This window comes from Ornithorhynchus anatinus, chromosome 17, assembly GCF_004115215.2.
Source record: "Ornithorhynchus anatinus isolate Pmale09 chromosome 17, mOrnAna1.pri.v4, whole genome shotgun sequence".
Lineage (NCBI taxonomy): Eukaryota > Metazoa > Chordata > Mammalia > Monotremata > Ornithorhynchidae > Ornithorhynchus > Ornithorhynchus anatinus.
In genome coordinates, this window is record NC_041744.1 from 2,408,904 (window position 1) to 2,427,048 (window position 18,145).

Below are 18,145 nucleotides of genomic sequence, written 5' to 3' on the forward strand. Positions count from 1 at the left end.
CGGTCGCTAGGTCATAAACTCACCGTGGGCAGGGAATGTGTCTGTTGTCATGTACCTTCTCAAGCGCTTAGTACAGTCCTCTGCACACAGTAAGCCCTCAGTAATTACCACTGAAAGTCATAGGTGAGGTAGATGTAGTTGGGAATAGTAATTGTTTTTGAGTCAATACATTAAATTGGGGAAAATACAATAGAAGCACAAAACACCTTCCCTCCCGCTCCCTCACAAAACTTCCTATTGGAAGCAGTAAATATATAAATGCCATTCAATAAATACCCCTGATTGACCCTTGTTGGACTCCTCTTGGTCTCCAAGCCTCAGACTGAGAGTGGGGAAGCGGTGGGGTCTAGCGGTTAGAGCCCGGGCGACCCGGGTTCTCGTCCCGGCTCCGCCACCCGTCGGCCGTGTGACCTCGGGTAAGTCATCGGCTTCTCTGGGCCTCAGCTACCCTCACCTGTAAATTGGGGGATAGAGATGGTGAGCCCCGGGTGGGACAGGGACCGTGTCCAACCCGATTGGCTTGCGTCCACCCCAGCGCTCGGTACAATGCCTGGCACACAGTAGGCGCTTAACAAATACCATTTCCCCCCCCCAAAAAAAGCGTTTAACACCTCCAACCCTCCCAGACTGTGCCCGGCGCGGACCGGGGGTGGTCAGACCTTCCTGTTGGGGCGGGAGGGAACCAGACGCTTCCTGGAATAGGGTCTGTCTTGAGCAAAACAGCAGCTGCTCGCCCCATCCCCGCCGGGCTTTTAACTCCACGGGCGGTGGCCGGGCGTCTTTTAACGGCCGGGGGAAGCGGGCCGGGAGCCGGCCGGGTTTCTGGCCGGGTTTTTGTCGGCTTTATTGTGGAACCCTGGGAGAGGGTGGGTTGGGAATGGGGAGGGGTGGGGGGTGTTCCTGGCAGGCGTCCAAACAAACCCACACATCCTACCGAGTGGAAAAGACAGAGGAGGAGGAAATGGTGTAGCGGCTAGAGCCCGGGCCCGGGAGTCGGAAGGGCGTGGGTTCTAATCCCGGCTCCCCCACCTGTCTGCTGCGTGGCCTCGGGCGAGTCACTTCACTCCTCTGGGCCTCAGCTCCCTCTTCTGTAAAATGGGGACCGAGACCGTGAGCCCCACGTGGGCCGGGGACTGCGTCCGATCCCATTTGCTTGCCTCCACCCCGGCGCTCGGTACGGTGCCTGGCACGTAGTAAGCGCCGGACACGTCGTTCATTGTCATCATCATCATCAGGCCACACGGGACCCCGGTGTACGACAGGTGGAACCGGGGTGGGAGTGGAGGGGTCGGCGCATAAAGGCGTCAGGTTGTTGGTGGGGAGGTTGTGCGATTGCCTGGGGTTTGTCCAACGTGGGGGGCTTAAGGGGGCGGAGAGTTAGGTTCGGGGACATGCAGCAGGAGTAACGGTAAGGAACTGTACTAAGCGTTCGGGAAGGGGGAGCGCTTGTGTGACTTTGGACAAGTCACTTAACTTCTCGGTGCCTCAGTTCCCTCATCTGTAAAATGGGGATTAAGACTGTGAGCCCCACGTGGGACAACCTGATCGCCTTGTTCTCCCCCCCCCCCCCGGCGCTCAGAACGGTGCTTTGCACATAGTAAGCGCTTAACAAATACCATCATCATCATCAGTAGTAGTAGTAGTATGGTGGGTGCGTGTCTGTGGAAAGGAATGTTTTTAATCCACCCAACGGGATTCTTATCTAAAGCGTTCGACGGTTGCCTGGGCCGCGCGCAGCCTTGGCTTCATCACGATTCCTCGTTTTTCACGGGACGGGATTTACGCAGGAAGATCTGCCCCCCCACCCCGTCCCTGCAAAGGCGCCTTGCCCCGTTCTGCTCAGAACCCCTCTGCCCACCCCACCTGCCCCAGCCCCCCCAAGAGCCAGTCCACCTTGAGATTCCTCCCCAGAATTTGGGGGGGGGGGGGATGGCACCGCCTTTCCCCCTCCCCTCAGTCTTCCCTCTCCCCTCCCTTCCCTTTCCCCCATCCCACCTCCTCCTCCTCCCTCTGTAAGCCAGGAAGTGGCAGGGGCCGGGCCCCGCCGGGCCGGGCGATTAAGCCTTGTCCTGCCCGGCCGGAGCCGGGCAGGGTCCCGCGAGTGGCCTGGCCCCGGGGCCCGGCCTTCGGGGTCTCGGCGTACCGGGATCTCTGGGGCGGGGAGGGACGCAGAGAGAAAACGGGCCCCGGGCCAGCGGCCCAGAACGGGAGAAGGATGAGTGACGCGGAGGAAACCCTCTTGACGCCTCAAGTGTGGTTCCCGTCTCCTTAAGGAGGACAAGATCGGGCCAGAGCGCTTAGTTGTATGGACTGAGCGCTCACTGCGTGCAGAGCGTTGTACTAAGCATGGACAGAGCACATGATGTAGTGGATAGAGAAGCGTAGCTCAGTGGAAAGAGCCCGAGCTTGGGAGTCGGAGGGCACGGGTTCGAATCCCGGCTCTGTCAGCTGTGTGACTGGGGGTAACTTCACTTCTCTGGGCCTCAGGGACCTCATCTGTAAAATGGAGATTAAGACCGTGAGCCTCACGTGGGTCGACCCGATGACCCCGTATCTCCCCCAGCGCTTAGAACAGTGCTCTGCACATAGTAAGCGCTTAACAGATACCAGCATTATAGACCCCAGGCCAGGGAGTCAGAAGGTCCCGGGTTCCAATCCCGGCTCCGCCACTGCTCTGCCGTGCGACCTCGGGCGAGTCGCTTCGCCGGGCCTCAGCGCGTACTACGCGCCGGTCACCGTCCTCATCTCTAAAACGGGGGTGGAGACGGCGAGCCCCACGTGAGCCGTGGCCCGTGTCCAACCCCATCAGCGTGGATCTACCACCCCGGCGCTCGGCATGCTTCGTGGCACGGAGCAAGCGCTTAACGATCATCATCATCCAGCGCCGCCGAGGCGTTTCCGATCCGCAGCGACTCCACCGATCGACTTTTCTCCGCAACGTCCCGTCTTCCGCCATGATCCGTATCTTCCTTTATGGTTGTCAGGGTCTCGGTCCACCCAGCCGCCGGTCCGCCTCTCCCACGTTCTCCCCGGACTCTTCCCAGCGTCGGCGTCTCTTCCGGAGAATCGGTCCTCCCGATTCCGGGCCCGAGACGTGTTATTCCAAGTCGTCGTTTACGACGACGACGGTACCTGTCGAGCGCTCGTTACGTGCCGAGCACCGTCCTAAGCGCCGGGGCGGGGGGGGACGGAAAGTCATCGGGTCGCCCCACGTGGGGCTCCCGGTCTCAATCCCCATTTCGCAGATGAGGTGACTGAGGACCGGAGAGGTGGCGGGGCCGGGATCAGAACCCACGACCCGGGCTCCAGTGGGCCCAGCTGCTACTCCCGAAGACCAGTCTGGCTTCATCTGCTGCCAGGTCCATGAGTTTCGTCTCGGGGGCGGTGGGTGGTTTTTGGCCGAAGGCTTCTCCGACCCCACCTCTCCAAAGTTTCGACGTCCTTTGTGTCCGGTTTTGTTTTTTTGGGGCCCGGACGCGGTCACCGGAAACCCCGGGGAACGGACAAGTTGGGGCCGGGGGAGGCCGCCGGGGGCGGGGCCTGGGGTGGGGGCGGGTCTGGGGGAGGGGACCCGGTCGATCGGTCGATCGGTCGGTCCACATGGGTTAGCGCCCTTCCGCCGGCCCGGCCGCCGCCGCAGAAGAGCCCTCCGCCCGCCCGGCCACCGGACGGGGGAGGGGCAGCAGGACAGGGGAAAGAAGGGAGAGGAGGGGAGCGGGCGGGGGAAGGGGGAGCAGAGGGGAGAGAGGAGGGGGGGGAGCAGGGAGGGGAAGGGAAGTGGGGCGAGCAGAGGGGAGCCGGGAGGGAAGGGGGAGCAAGGGCCCCGACAGTGGCATGCAGAGGCGACCCCTCCCCAGGGCCCCGAGGGCCGGGTGAGGGCGGGCGGGCCCGGCCGTCCCCTCCAGGGAAGCAATGGGCGTCGCCTAAAGCCCCCCCCCGAGGGCCGGGGAAGGGAGGAGGGGAAGGCCGACCCCCCCTCCGCCCGCCCCCCGGGGAGGGGAGGGAGAGACAGAGAGATGGGGGCGGCCGCGAGGACCCCGCTGCTGCTGCCGCTGCTGCTGGGCCTGGGCCTGGGCCTGGGCCCGGCCAGGGCCGCCCCCGGAGCCCCGCCGGACCGAGGGGCCGGAGACCCCCGGACCGCGGCCCAGGTAAGCCCCGGGGGCCGGAACCGCCCGGCCCGGCCCGCGTGGGGGGCCTCGCTTTGGGAGGGTATCGGTTCGGCGCTTACGACGTGCCGGCCGCCCGATTCCACCCCGGGGGACATCCGAGCCCCACAAGCTAAACGGATGGTGGCCCACCCGGGGCTCAGGGTCTTCATCCCCATTTTAGGAATAATGCCGTCCGTCAGGCGCCGTCTACGTGCCAGACGCTGTACCGGGCGCCGGGGTGGACACAGACGAATGGGGTTGGGTACAGTCCCCGTCCCGTCTGGGGCTCACGGTCTCGCTCCCCATTTTACAGAGGAGGGGACCGAGGCGATGATGACAATAATGATCGTGCTGTTTGCTGAGTGCCGTGTGCCAGGTGCCGTAATAACAACCGTGGTATTTGTTAAGCGCTTACGACGGGCCGGGCCCTGTACTAAGCGCCGGGGCGGAGACGAGCCGATCGGGTTGGGCACGGTCTCGCTCCCCATTTTACGGATGAGGACACCGAGGCCCGGAGAAGCGGCTCGCCTCAGGTCACACGGCCGAGATGTGACGGAGCCCGGATTGGGACCCGAGTCGGTCGGTCCGTCCTATCTATCGAGCGCTCGCCGGGCGCAGAGCACCGTACCGAGCGCTTGGGAGAGTACGAAGCAACAGACCCATTCCCTGCCCACGACGAGCTGACAGTCCAGAGGTGGAGACGGACGTGAATAGAAATAAATAACAGATGTGGATATGAGTGCCGTGGGGCTGGAGGGGGGGGGGGTGAATAAAGGGAGCCAGTCAGGGCGACGCAGAAGGGAGGGGGAGAAGAGGAGAAGGGGGACCCTCCTCTAGGCCACACGGCTTCCCCGTTGCACCTTTTCCCTCCCCCTCCCTTCCCCGAGCGTCGGTCTTCCCCGACCGTCTCCGCTGTGGCTCGGTAGCGGCCCCGGGGCCCCGATTTAACCATCCCCTTCCCCGTGACTCGCCTACAGAACCAGGGCGGCTCCAATCGATTAGCATCAGTCGATCGATCGATCGATCATATCTGTTGAGCACTTACGGTACGCAGAGCGCTGGACCAAGCACTCGGGCGAGGACAACATAATCGAGTCGGTAGAGGAGTTCCCCGCCCACAACGAGCTGGGTTTTGGGCCAGTTACAGAGAAGACGGATTTCACGTAGCCTCCTCCCGGTAGAGGAATTGGGTACCGGGTAGACGTTTGGTGGGGCTGGTGGAAGTTTGGCCTATCCACAAGGCTGTCCAGCCCGCAGTATTTCCTTCCCAAGACTCGGTGGCATCTTCAGGAGGGAGGGAGGGAGGGGGACACCGGGGCCCGGAGAGGCCGAACCAGTTGCCTAAGGTCACGCGGCGGTGTGGGAGCTCGGCGGCCAGACTGACGCTCGCGGGGCAGAAACAGCCGGAGACGCCTGCTCCTTCCATCCCGGGGGGCCGGAGTTGAGGGGAGCCAAGTTCCCAGGAATAGCTGGGCTGGATTCTCCCTCGTCGCTGGCACGGAGCCGGGCTCGGTGTTGGGAACCGGGCTCCGGGAACGGGGAGACCCCGGCGACCCCCGGGCCCCCCGACCCCGGGGCCCTTCGAGGCTCGGGCTCCCGGCGCTGCTTCCCATTTTCCCCCAGCGGAGGGCTTGCCACATTCCCGACAGAATTCTCACAGCTCTGGAAGTTTTGTGAGCTTTCTTGGCGCCCGTCCAGCCGGCTAAATGTTTCTGGGACTGCCGCCCTCGGCAACTCCGGACGGATTTTGGCTCCGGGACAGGGATAATAGCTCCGTTGGAGGTGGGGAGGGAGGAGAGGCGAGAGAGAGAGAGAGCGGCAGAGAGAACCGGCTTCTGGAGGAGAATAGTTCTTGGAGTGATGGGAGGAGGGAAGTGGGGATGTGCTTTCCGGGACGGGGGAGGTCCTTAATTCCTTTCAGATTTCTTCCAGTTAATTTCATTTAATTTAATTCGGCCCTTGAGAAAGCAGGATGGGAACAGAAAGGCTTTGAAAGCTCAAAATGGAAATGTGAACCATGTGCGTCTGTGTGTTTGTGTGGATGTGTGCGGGCGTGCACACAAGCACGAGGAGTTCTAAGGTCAGGAGTTTCCTGGAGCGACCTTCTTCGTTCGGGGTGGTTTCCGAAGCCTCTCCGGGCCGGACGGTTCCGCGGAGATGGTTGGGAAAGGGTAGACCGGGAGAGAGCCGCAGGAATCGGGGGCTCCGAGGGCGAGAGCTCGGCCCGGCCCCGTCGACCCCGGAAGTGCTCGGCCCCGGCGCCTCCTGGAAATTATTTACACGGCCCGACCGACCGTCTTCGCTGTCTGCGGTGGGAACTCCCTCGCTGTCGCCTGTTTCTGACGTACTGGACCGTCTTAAACGTCCGTAGCGAAAGCTCATTCTCCATCAGCTCTTTCTGACGCACTGGACCGTCTCCACTGTCCGCAGTGGGAACTCGCTCGCTGTCAGTGCTCTGCACACAGTAAGCGCTCGATAAATACGACTGAATGGATGAATGTCAGCTTTCCCGTCCGCAGTAGGAACTCGCTGTCTCCCGGCTGCTTCTGACGGACTTGACGGCCCGAACAAGTCTACCGACCCCCTCGTCGCTGAAAATAAATCCGAGATTGCCTCCGGGAGGAGGTGGGCTTTTAAAAAGCCCGGAGGTCGGTCAAGCGGCGGTGTTTTTCGAGCACGTACTGTGTTCAGACCACTGCACTGAGCGCCTGGGAGAGAACGGTGCAACGCCGGGAGACACGATCTCTGCCGACAAGCTTGCAGCCCAGAGGTGGAAGTGACCTGCCCACGGTCACACACCGAGATGGGGTTGGAAATTGGACCCGAGAGTCCTGACGCCCAGCCTATCCAGCTGTCGCTATAGAGACCTCCACCTGTTAGGGCCTCGCTTACACTGCTCTGAACACAGTAGGCATCCAGTATAGTATCGATCACACAACAGGCGCCCGGTCTAGTGCTCCGTTTACAATAGGCAGTCGGGACAGTGACCCGCCCACGGTGGGCACCCGGTACAGCAGCAGCCCGGAGTAGTGGTTAGAGCCCGGGCCTGGGAGTCAGAAGGTGACGGGTTCTGATCCCGGCTCCACCATCCGTCCGCTGTGTGACCTCGGTCAGGTCGCTTCACTTCTCTGGGCCTAAGTTACTGATCTGTAAAATAGGGACCGGGTCCAACCTGCTTTGCTCGTAACCACCCCCGGGCTAATACACTGCCTGGCACGTAGTAAGTGCCTAAAAATACTGCAGTTGCTATTACGGCACTCGGCATCCGGCGGGTGCCCAGCGTGAGCTCCGCTTACGGTACAGGGCGTTCGGCGGGCGTTCGGTCCAGTCCTCCGTAGGACGCTGACCCACAGGACCACCGCTCCTCCCCCGCAGGCGTTCCTGGGCCGATACGGCTACTTGCGGGAGCGGGTCGGGGAGGCCCCCAGCCCCGAGAGCTTCGACGACGCTGTCAGGTAAGCGCGACGGAGGAGGGGACCGAGGGGCGCCCCGGGAGCCAGAACCGGACCCCGGCCACTCCCTCCCCGTCCCCCGCAGGGAGTTCCAGTGGACCGCCCGCCTGCCGGTCAGCGGGGTCCTGGACGCGGCCACGCTGCGTCAGATGAAGCGTCCGCGCTGCGGGGTGGACGACGCCGACAGTCGCGAGGCCTGGGCCGAGCGCGTGACCGCCCCGCTCGCCGGCCGCCGGGCGAGGCTGCGGAAACGCTACGTCCAGCCGCGGGGTGAGACCCCCCGGGCCCCGGCGGATCCAGGAGGGGAAGGGGGCGTCCGAGTCCCATCTCCCGGCACCCCGCGGGTGGTCCCCGGCAGCGGCGCATCCCCGGCCTCCCGCGGCCCGGCACCCGGGGCGGGGCCGAAGCCGAGGTTTTCCTTCCTGACCCGACCCCCCCCCCGGCCCCCTCCCCTGCCCCCCGCCGACACCGTCTCCCACGGCGGGAACCCCGGCTTTAGCCGAGGCTTGCCCGGCCGGGGGGCGGGGGCCCGGCAGCCACCGGGGCCAAGCCCCAAGGAGCGGTGTCGGGCCTACGGTGGGGTGAAAGTCGGGGGCGGATCGGTTCCGGGGCGGAAGGCCGGCGTGTGGGGCCGGGTCGGGGGGGCGAGAGGCAGGCAGCCAAACGGGAGGAGTCGGGGTTATTTTCAATCTCCCCCACCTCCCCACTGGGGAGCCGCCCCCCCACCCCCTCGCCCCATCCGGCGTCTCTCGGCCCTGACCTCTGACCTCTGACCTCATCTCCCCTCCCCGCCACCTTCGGATTGCCGCCCTCCTCGCCCCCAGCCCCGGCGTCCCGCAGCCCCGACTCTGACCTCCTCCCCGGCCCCCGGACGGGAACCGGGCCCTGCCCTGTTTTATGTCATTCATCTCCGGTTCATCTCTTTCCTCCCCGCTAGGCACGCGCTCCCGGGACGGTGAGGGTGGTAGTGTAAGGTGCTTGGAGATCTTTGGGGGATGGGTGGGAGGGGAGAAAGAGGAGGGGGCCGGTGGCCCCGCTCCCCCCCTCCGCAATCCTTCCCACCCACCGGGGCGTCAGGGCAGAGGAAACCAAACCCAGCGAGTGCCTGGCGCTGATAACTCAGGTGGAGCCGTCTGACCCATTTCCTCCTCGGCTATCGCTTCCTCCCGTCCCCTCCGGCCCCCCCCGATAGCCACCCCTCTTCCTACCCCGGGGGGCGAGAACGAGGGGTGCGACGGGGTAAAAATGAGCTGCGTTTGGGGTAGTGTACTCTTCCCTTCACCTCCCCCCACACCCTGGTCTCCCCGCCACCTCTGACCCCATCCGTCTGTCAGCGGACGCCCACGGAAGTGGAGGGGAGTCGGGAGTCGGACGGCTTGGGCTCGGTCCCCGGGGGACGGTCGGGGGGGGGGCGGTGGAGCGGTCGGCGTCGGGTCGCTGGGGGGTCCCGGGCCGAGGGGACTGGCCCGGCCCGAGCACCCCAGGATCCCCCCTCCCCGTGTCACCCCTTCCCCGTGTCGACCCCTGCAGCCGACGGCAAGTGGTACAAGCGTCAGCTGTCCTACCGCCTGGTCAACTGGCCGCGGCACCTGCCCGAGGGCCGGGTGAGGGAGGCCGTGCGGGCGGCCTTCCGGCTGTGGGCCAACGTCTCGGCCCTGGACTTCTGGGAGGCGCCCGCCGGGCCGGCCGACATCCGCCTCACCTTCTTCCAGGGCGACCACAACGACGGGCTGGCCAACGCCTTTGACGGGCCAGGTGCTGACCCCTCCCCCCCGTAAGCCGCTCTCTTACACGGGGGTCTCGGGGCGGCGGGGGCGGGTGGCGACGCGGCTCCCCTTCCCGTCGGGCGGCCCCTCCTTGAGCCTGTCCCGAGTCCATCCTGCCGCGTTCCCCCCCCCGCACGCACCAGCCCTCACCCTCCTTCTCTCCGGGCTCAGTAAGAGTGGTTTTCCCCCGCCCCCGGGGTGGCCGGGGCGCCGGACCCCCCGCTGACCCGGGCGGCTGCGCCCGTCTCCTTCCTCAGGGGGTGCGCTGGCCCACGCCTTCCTGCCCCGGCGCGGGGAGGCCCACTTCGACAGCGAGGAGCCTTGGTCCCTGTACAGCCGCCGGGGCCGCGGGCTGTTCGTGGTGCTGGCCCACGAGGTCGGGCACACCCTGGGCCTGGGCCACTCGCCCGCCCGCGGCGCCCTCATGGCCCCCTACTACAAGAAGCTGGGCCGGGCCGCCGTGCTCAGCCGGGACGACGTCCTGGCCATCCAGAACCTTTACGGTGAGCCTCGCCTCCCCCTCCCCGTGCCCCCCCCGGATGACCGTGGTCCCTATTAAGCGCCTCCCAGGGGGCAGACACCGTCCCGAGCGCCGGGGTGGATGCCGCGTGGCCTGGCGGATAGAGCCCGGACCCGGGAGCGGCCCGGGCGGGTTTTCTAATCCCGGCTCCGCCACTCGTCTGTTGTGTGACCTTTGGCGAGTCACTTCACCAAGCACTCTATTAAGCACCGGGGTGGGCACAGGCACATCGGATGCAAGTAAATCGGGTTGGACACAGTCTCGATCCCCATTTTCCGGTTGAGGGAACCGAGGCCCAGAGAAGTGAAGTGACTTGCCCACGGTCACCCAGCAGACGAGTGGCGGATCCAGAATTAGAACCCAGGTCCTTCTGACTCCCAGGCCCGGGCTCTATCCACGAGGCCGCGCCGCTTCCCTCTCCGGCTCCCGTCCCTGGGGCGCCGCCCACCGGCCCCCCCCCCCCCCAACCCACCCCAGACGTGCACACATGTTCATTCGGGGGGTGTTTAGGGAGCGCTTCCTCCGTGCAGAGGAGAGGACGATACAACATTCCCTGCCCACGACGGGGTTACAGCCCCCACGTGCTCGCCTGACCCGTCTCTCCCACGGGGTCCAGGGAAGCCTCTGCAGGGCTCGGCCGTGCAGCTCCCAGGGAGCCTCTTCACGGACTTTGAGGCCTGGAACCCGGACGGTCCCGGCGGCCGGGAGCGGTCAGGGGTCCGGGGACCCCACTACTGCCATTCCTTCTTCGACGCCATCACCGTGGGTGAGTCGGCCCCGCCGCCACCCGCCTGCCCCGGCCCTTCCCTCGGACCTCAGACTCCTCGCTCGGCCCCCCCGCGAGTCCCCACGTCTCACTGCCCGGCGGGCAGAGATTCTGCCCCGAGGCCATAGTAATCATCATGGAGGTTAAGCGCCGACTGGGTGCCAAGCGCCCTACTAAGCACTGGGGTAGGTACAGGCTAATGAGGTTGGACGCGGCGTCCCCGTCCCGCATAGGGCTCACGGTCTCAACCCCCGTTTTACAGATGAGGAAACTGGGGCCCGGGGAAGTTAAATGACTTGCCCGAGGTCACCCGGCAGACGAGTGGCAGAGCCGGGGTTAGAACCCACGTCCCCCGACTGCCGGGCCCGGGCGTAGGCGACGGCCCACGACGCGGCCTGTCCTAGCTCCTCCTTCCTCCGGAGGCTCGGTGAACGACGCTCCGTCCTGCCGCTTCTCCGAACGTCTCCGAGGTCCCGTTGCCCTCCGGGGCCGACCTCATGATAATAATCCTGATAATAATCCGAATGATCGGGGTATCTGTTAAGCGTTTACTTTGTGCCAAGCACTGTACCGAGCGCCGGGGTGGAGGCGAGCGAATCAGATTGGACCCAGTCCCCGTCCCCCATGGGGCTCCCGGTCTCAACGCCCATTTTCCAGATGAGGTCCCCGAGGCCCAGAGGAGCAAAGCGACCTGCCCGAGGTCACACAGCAGAGCCGGGATCGGAACCCGCGACCTGCCCACGCCCCGTCCCGGGCTCTAGCCGCCACGCCCCTCCAGACCGTGAGCTCACGGTGGGCGGGGAACGTGTCTGTCGTCGCGCTTCCCGCGGCGCTTGGTCCGGTGCTTTGCACACAGTAAGCGCTCAATAAATAGGATCGAACGACCCAATGAATGCCGGTTCTCTCGTCACCTGTCCCCCTCCGTCGCCGCGGCAGATCGGGAGCAGCGGGTCTACGTCTTCAAGGGGGGCCACTTCTGGGAGGTGGGAGCGGACGGCAACGCCACGGGGCCGTGGCCCCTGCAGACGAGGTGGCCCGGGTCGCCCCCGCGCGTCGAAGCGGCCGCCGTGTCCGAGGTCGACGGCAAGTTCTACTTCTTCAAAGGTACCGGCCGGGGGGGGACGGCGGGGTGGGCCCGGGGAGGGCCCGGACGGGGGCTCTGGGGCCCAGTCTTCCCGCCTCCGGACCCCCGGCTCCCCCTGCGGGGGTTCGGCCGGGGGCGGGATGAGGCTTCGTTGCCGGGGAATAGGCCCCTCCCTCGAGAGAGGTCTCCCCCTCCCCGCCCCGGGGTCACCGGACCGTGAATAACCCTTCTGTTCTGGATGTCGGCCCATCCCGCCTCCTCCCTCTTCCCGGAACAGCGCGACCGCAGCCGAACTGGAACCCGTGACCCCGGGGGTGCCGGCCCTCTGCCTCCGGGCCTTCACCCTGGCCGCGAGGGGCGGGGAGGGGCAGGGGCAGTGGGAGGAGCGGGAAGAGGACGGGGGAGGACTCGGAAAACGGCACCCCCAACCGGTCGGTCGTATTTACTGAGCACCCAGTGTGTGCGGAGCACTGTGCTGAGCGCCTGGGAGAGTCCAGTACAACAGGGTCGGTAGACACGTTCCTGTCCGTCTCCCCCTCCGAGCCGGCTGCGGGCAGAGAACGTGTCCACTCGCCGATCTGTCGTACTCTCCCAGGCGCTTAGAACAGCGTTCCTCGTACGGTAAGCGCTCCGTAAGTACGACCGAATGAACGGACGAGCTTACAGACCGGAGGGAAGGGGGACCCTAGAGGGACTCTCCCAAGCGCTTAATCCAGTGCTCTGCACGCCGGAAGCGCCCGGTCAGTCCGATCCAATGACTCCCTCTCTGCTTCCGGCAGAAAGGGCCGGGGCCGGCCGACCCGGGCGGGCCGCGCCCCCTCTTCCGCCCCGCTGCCGGTGACCCCGGGCAGGTCGCTTCGCTCCTCTGGGCCTCGGTTACCTCATCAGTGAAACGGGGCCGAAGGCCGTGAGCCCCACGTGGGACCCCCCGGATTAGCCTCCGTCTCCCCCGGCGCTTCGGACGGTGCTCGACGTGCGGGAAGCCCTGAGGGGCCGTTACTGTGATGTTCCCTCAGGGAGCCGCTGCTGGTGCTTCCGGGGCTCGAGGCTGGAGCCGGGCTTCCCCCAGCGGTGCCACGGAGGAGGCCTCCCCCGCCACCCGGACGCCGCCCTCTTCTTCCGCCCGCTGGGCCGCCTGGTGATCTTCAAGGACCGGCGGTACTACGCGCTGGCCGAGGGGGCCCTGCGGCCCGAGCCTCACTACCCCCGCAGCCTGCGGGACTGGAAGGGGGTCCCCCCGGGGGTCCGCGGCGCCCTGCCCCGCCCCGACGGCTCCGTCTACTTCTTCCGGGACGACCGCTACTGGCGCTTCGACCAGGCCCGCCTGCGGGTGGTGGGCGCGGGGCGCTGGGCCGACGAGCTGGCGTGGACCGGCTGCGGGGAAGCCAACTCGGGGGGGGCTCTGTTTTGAGGCGCGGGCCCGGGCCCGCTCGCCTCCGCGGACACCCCGGCCCCGGCTTTGCCCTCGGGCACCACGTCGGACGCGTGCCTTGGACCCGCGCGCGAGCAGACCGCCCCCGCCCCTCTTTTGCTGGGTTTCTTTTAACGGTATCTGTTATAAACGCTTTCTATGGGTCGAGCACCGTTGTAAGCGCCGGGGCGGGTACCGGCCGATCCGGCTGGACGCCGTCGCCGTCCCCGCTTGGGGCTCAAGTCTTCATCCCCGTTTTCCGGAAGAGGGGACTGAGGTGCAGAGCGGTAAAGCGACTCGCCCGAGGGCACGCGGCGGACGAGCCGGAAGTAGAGCTCGGGTCCGTCCGACTGCCAGGCCCGGGCTTTAACCATTAGGCCACGCTGCTTCTCTTGTCCGGTGGGGCGCCGCACCTCTCCTTTGCCCCTTAGGCCTCTCTCCGGGGGGAGCAGGCCCCGACCCCTCACTTCTCCCCACTGCCCGGATGGACCCACTGAGGCCCTCGAGGGGGCCCGTCCGGAGGGACCCGACCGAGGTCGGCGCGGCCTCCGTCCCGCGAGGCCCCCCCCCCCGGCCTCCGTTACAACGGCCTCATTCTCCGCGGAGCGTGGCCGGCTGTGCGCCCGGCGTTCCTCGCGCTCTGGGACGGAGCCTTGGGAATAGCTGAGATTCCTGATGGGGGAGGCCGGAACCGCCCGCAGGCCCGGAGCGAGTCCGCTTCCGGCGCCCACGGGCCTGGGCCCGGGACGGAGGCGGGAAACCAAGCGGGAGTCCACGTGACCGGAGCCCGGGAGCCTCGGGTTCTGGTCCCAGCTCTGCCACGCGGGCCTGCCGGGTGACCTCAGGCAAGTCACCTCGCCTCTCTGAGGGTCTGTTTCCTCATCAGCCCAAAGGGGGTAAGATACCCACCCTCGTAGAGTGTGAGGCCCTTGCGGGACGGGGCCTGGCTCCGATCCGATTGTACCGTCTCCACCCCAGCGCTCAGCACGGCGCCTAATAAACGCCGGGATGATTAACCGTCGGCGATGTAATGCTAGGGCCCGCGGCTCTGAACCGGCGGCGGCGGGCGACTCGGGATCCGGGGCGCCCAGGCTCGGAGCTATAGAAGCGCCCACGCCGCCCGTCCTTACGACCAAGCCACCGGGTCCGAGACCTGGGGACGGTTGGGGCTTTATTGGGTGTCTGGGGGGTCCTGCGAACAGGGCAGACAGGGTGACTCCCTTCCTCCCGAGCCCAGCCGCTCTGCTGTCCGGGAGTCGGCTGCCGAGGTCCGGGACGGCGGCGGGTCGAGCTCTGTTGCCGGTGAGGGGGGAGGGGGCGGTCAGCCCTGTCGCCTGGGCCCCAGAGCCGACCCCCGCCTCTATCCCCACCCCCCCGACGGGGCCAGATAACTGGGTTGGAGACGGGGGGGGGGGGCGTCGCCCGGTGGGTAGCGTCAGCCCGGGGGGGGTCTGGGGCACGTCGGGGTCGGCCCGGAGGTCTCTGCTCTTCTGATGCCAACCCCGTCGGTCTACCCGGCCGCCGACCCCTCGCCCACGTCCCGCCTCTGGCCCGGAACGGCCTCCCTCCCCTGCACGCGGTGAGCGCTCGACGGATACGATCGACCGACCGAACGGCCAAGCCCGGGCGGACCCCGGTCCTCACCCTGGTCGTGAGCCAGCACGCAGTGCTCCACGTAGGCGGGATCGCTGTGCAAGGTCTCGCACTTCCCGCAGAAGAGGATCTCACAGCGGGGGCAGACGCAGCCGGGCGGTCTCGGCTTTTCCAGGGAGCACAGCTCCGAGCCCAGAGGGGACCTCTTCCTGGAGGCGGGAGGAGTTAGCCGCACCCTCCCCGGGGCTCCGGCCCAGGCCCCCGCGCGCCGTGTCCTTCCCCGGCCCGGCCCCGAGACGTCGGGGTTGAAGCCGTACGCGGAGATCAGCTGCGGGCGGGGGACGGGTCTGCCCGTTGTCCTATTGTCCTCTCCCAAGCGCTCGGTACAGTGCTCCGCACACGCTAAGCGCTCAGGACGTACGACACCGAATGAACGAACCTAGGGCCGGGACCCTCGGCTCCGTCGGGCGGCGGCGGGGCCGGGAGGCCCGTACCTGTCGGAGGCGGAGCCCAGGCTGGAGAGGAGGCTGAGGGGGGACAACCAGGTCCAGAAACCGCTCTCGGAGCGCCTCAGCACCGGCTCCGCTTCCGCCCCCTCCTCGGTGCTGGACGCTTGACGCAAGGGGAGGTAAGACACTGTGTCGTCCTCTCCGGGCTTGGCCGGCTCCCCCGGCCACCTTTCCGCGTCTGCCTCTTGTTCCTCCCGGTCCTCCTGGTGGTCCTCCTCTTCCTCCTCCTCCCCCTCCTCCTCTTCCTCCTCCTCCTCCTCCTCCTCCCGGCCCTCCGGGTCCAGAGGGTCGTCTTCCCTTCCCTCCTCCATTCGCAGGAGGCTGGTCAGGTCTGGGAGGCGGGCAGAGAAAGGGAAAGGTCGATCCAGAAGCGGCGTTGGCCGAGACGTTAGAGCCCGGGCCCGGGAGGCGGGAGGACCTGGGTTCGAATCCCAGCTCGGCCGCTTGACTGCTGTGTGACCTGGGGCAAGTCACTCTGCTTCTCTAGGCCTCGGTTCCCCCATTCATTCATTCAATCGTATCTACTGAGAGCTTATGATAATGGTGGTATCTGTTAAGCGCGTACTATGTGCAGAGCACTGTTCTAAGCGCTGGGGGGATACAGGGTGATCAGATCGTCCCACGTGGGGCTCGCAGTTTTAATCCCCATTTTACAGATGAGGTAACTGAGGCGCAGAGAAGTGAAGCGACTCGCCCACGGTCACACGGCTGACAAGTGGCAGAGCCGGGAGTCAGGCCCATGACCTCTGACTCCGAAGCCCGAGCTCTTTCCACTGAGCCACGCTGCCTACTGTGGGCAAAGCTCCGGACTAAGCGCTCGGGAGAGGACGAGGGAGCAATAAACAGCTTCCCCGCCTACGACGAGCTCACCCTCATTTGTAAAATGGGGATCAGGACTGGGAGCCCCATGTGGGACAGGAACGGCGTTCGACCCGATCGGCCTGTATCTAGTGCCTGGCACAGAGCGAGCGCGTGACAAACGCCATTAAAAATAAAGCCTCACCACCCCCTGGGCTGAGCTGGGTGTGGAAATAGAAGCAGCGCGGCGTAGCGGCTACAGCCCGGGCCTGGGAGCCAGAGAGTCATGGGTTCTAATCCCGGTTCCACCTTGGGCAAGTCACTTCTCTGTCCCTCGGGTACCTCATCCGTAAAATGGGGATTGAGACTGCGAGCCCCCCGAAGGGCTGTGTCCAACACAGTTTGCTTGCACCCGCCCCAGCGCTCAGTACAGTGCCTGGCACGTAGTAAGCGCTTAACGAACACCACGCTAATACCTTTACCATAATTACGGGTGGGTGAGGTGCCAGGTGGCGGGTGGGGAGGGGGCAAAAAAGCCATGGCTCTAGACTGAATCCTCTCTGTGAGCCGGGAGGGGCCTACCAACTCCGTTGCACTGTAGGCTCCCAAGTCCTCAGGACGGTGCTCTGCCCGCATCGATCTATCGGCTGCCCCGTTGGCGAGGTCTAATAATAATAATGACGATTTTGGTATTTGTCAAGTGCTTCCTTTGTGCCAGGCGGTGCTCTAAGCACTGGGTAGATGCCAGGTCATCAGGTTGTCCCACGTGGGGCTCCCAGTCTTCATCCTCGTTTCCCAGAGGAGATCCCTGAGGCCCAGAGAAGTGAAGTGACTTGCCCAGAGTCGCACAGCTGATAAGTGGCGGAGCCGGGATCGGAACCCACGACCTCCGAGTCCCCGGCCCGGGAAGGGTTCGTTCCCGTCGGAGACACAAGGCGGGGCCCCCTACCTTGCTGATCCATCCCTCCAGAGAGACGGCTCAGGGGTTTATGGGAACCCGACACCACCCCCATCGCGCTGCCTCCGTTGCTAGGCAACGGTGCCAGCCTCCTATTGGGTCACACGGAGCGGAGGGGGAGCGCCTGGATCGCCCTGGGGGGGTCTCGGCCAAGGGTGCAGGTCAAAGGGCATCCCGGGGGTGGCGGTGGTTCTGGGGGGGCCGCACCCCCGAGCGCTTTGATACCCCGGTCCCACAGCTCCCCTATAATAACAGTCGCCGGGGTATTCGTCGAACGCTTACTACGTGCCGGGCACCGTACCAAGCGCCCGGGTGGATACTAGGCCCATCGGGTCGGACGCAGCCCCTCCTCCCACGTGGAGCTCACCGTTTCCACCCCCGTTTTACTAGACGAGGGAACTGAGGCGCAGAGAAGGGAAGCGACTCGCCCGAGATCGCGCAGCGGACAAGTGGCGGAGCCGGGATTAGAACCCGTGGCCTTCCGCCTCCCGGGCCGGGGCTCTACCCGCTAGGCCGCGCCGCTGCTTTTAGTGCAACTCGTCGGTTTTAGCCGGGCCCGGGAGTCAGAGGTCGTGGGTTCTAATCGCGACTCCGCCCCTTGTCTGCTGCGTGACCTCGGGGGAGCCGCTTCACTTCTCTGGGCCTCGGTCACCTCCTCTGGAAGATGGGCATTAAGCCAGTGAGCCCCACCTGGGACAACCCGATTCCCTCGAATCTACCCCGGCGCTTAGAACGGTGCTTGACCCAGAGTAAGCGCTTCACGGATACCGTCATTATTCTTCTTCTTCATTCGACGGTATTTGTCGAGCACTGCGCTAAGCGCCGGGGAGAGTACAACCATCGACGGACACGTTCCCTGCCCACAGCGAGCTGACGGTCTAGAGAGGGAGACGGACGTGAACGGGACTGAATAATCGCCGCGGCTGTGGGTGGCGGCGGCGTTCTACTCGCTAAGCTCTTATTCCGTGCCGAGCGCTGTGCTAAATGCTGGGGGAGACCCAATCCCTGCCCCCCGTGGGGCCGACCGGTGGGTCTGGAGTCCGAAGCCGGGGGTCCCGACTGCCCCCCGGGAGATGGAGAGGCGCCGCCGGGGCCGAACCCCGCCCGCCGCCGGCCCGTAGCCTCCGGCTCCTCCCCAGG

At 65.8% G+C, this 18,145-nt stretch overlaps 2 protein-coding genes across 2 annotated transcripts; one reads left to right on the forward strand and one right to left on the reverse strand.

Moving 5' to 3' along the window:
- The first annotated feature begins 1,391 nt into the window (after nucleotides 1–1,391).
- MMP28 (matrix metallopeptidase 28) lies at nucleotides 1,392–14,164 on the forward strand. The gene is made up of 9 exons (XM_029082472.1): nucleotides 1,392–1,402; nucleotides 4,091–4,148; nucleotides 7,524–7,603; nucleotides 7,686–7,870; nucleotides 9,131–9,355; nucleotides 9,624–9,869; nucleotides 10,503–10,652; nucleotides 11,589–11,756; nucleotides 12,753–14,164. Exons 1-9 carry the CDS (start codon nucleotides 1,392–1,394, stop codon nucleotides 13,145–13,147), a joined length of 1,518 nt encoding a protein of 505 aa, XP_028938305.1. The 3' UTR covers nucleotides 13,148–14,164.
- Nucleotides 14,165–14,299: 135 nt separating this feature from the next.
- C17H17orf50 (chromosome 17 C17orf50 homolog) lies at nucleotides 14,300–17,080 on the reverse strand. The gene is made up of 4 exons (XM_029081646.2): nucleotides 16,997–17,080; nucleotides 15,235–15,580; nucleotides 14,792–14,949; nucleotides 14,300–14,440 (listed from the first exon to the last, which is right to left on the reverse strand). The coding sequence occupies exons 1-4, from the start codon at nucleotides 17,058–17,060 to the stop codon at nucleotides 14,319–14,321; spliced, it is 690 nt and encodes a 229-aa protein (XP_028937479.1). The 5' UTR covers nucleotides 17,061–17,080; the 3' UTR covers nucleotides 14,300–14,318.
- Nucleotides 17,081–18,145: the final 1,065 nt, after the last annotated feature.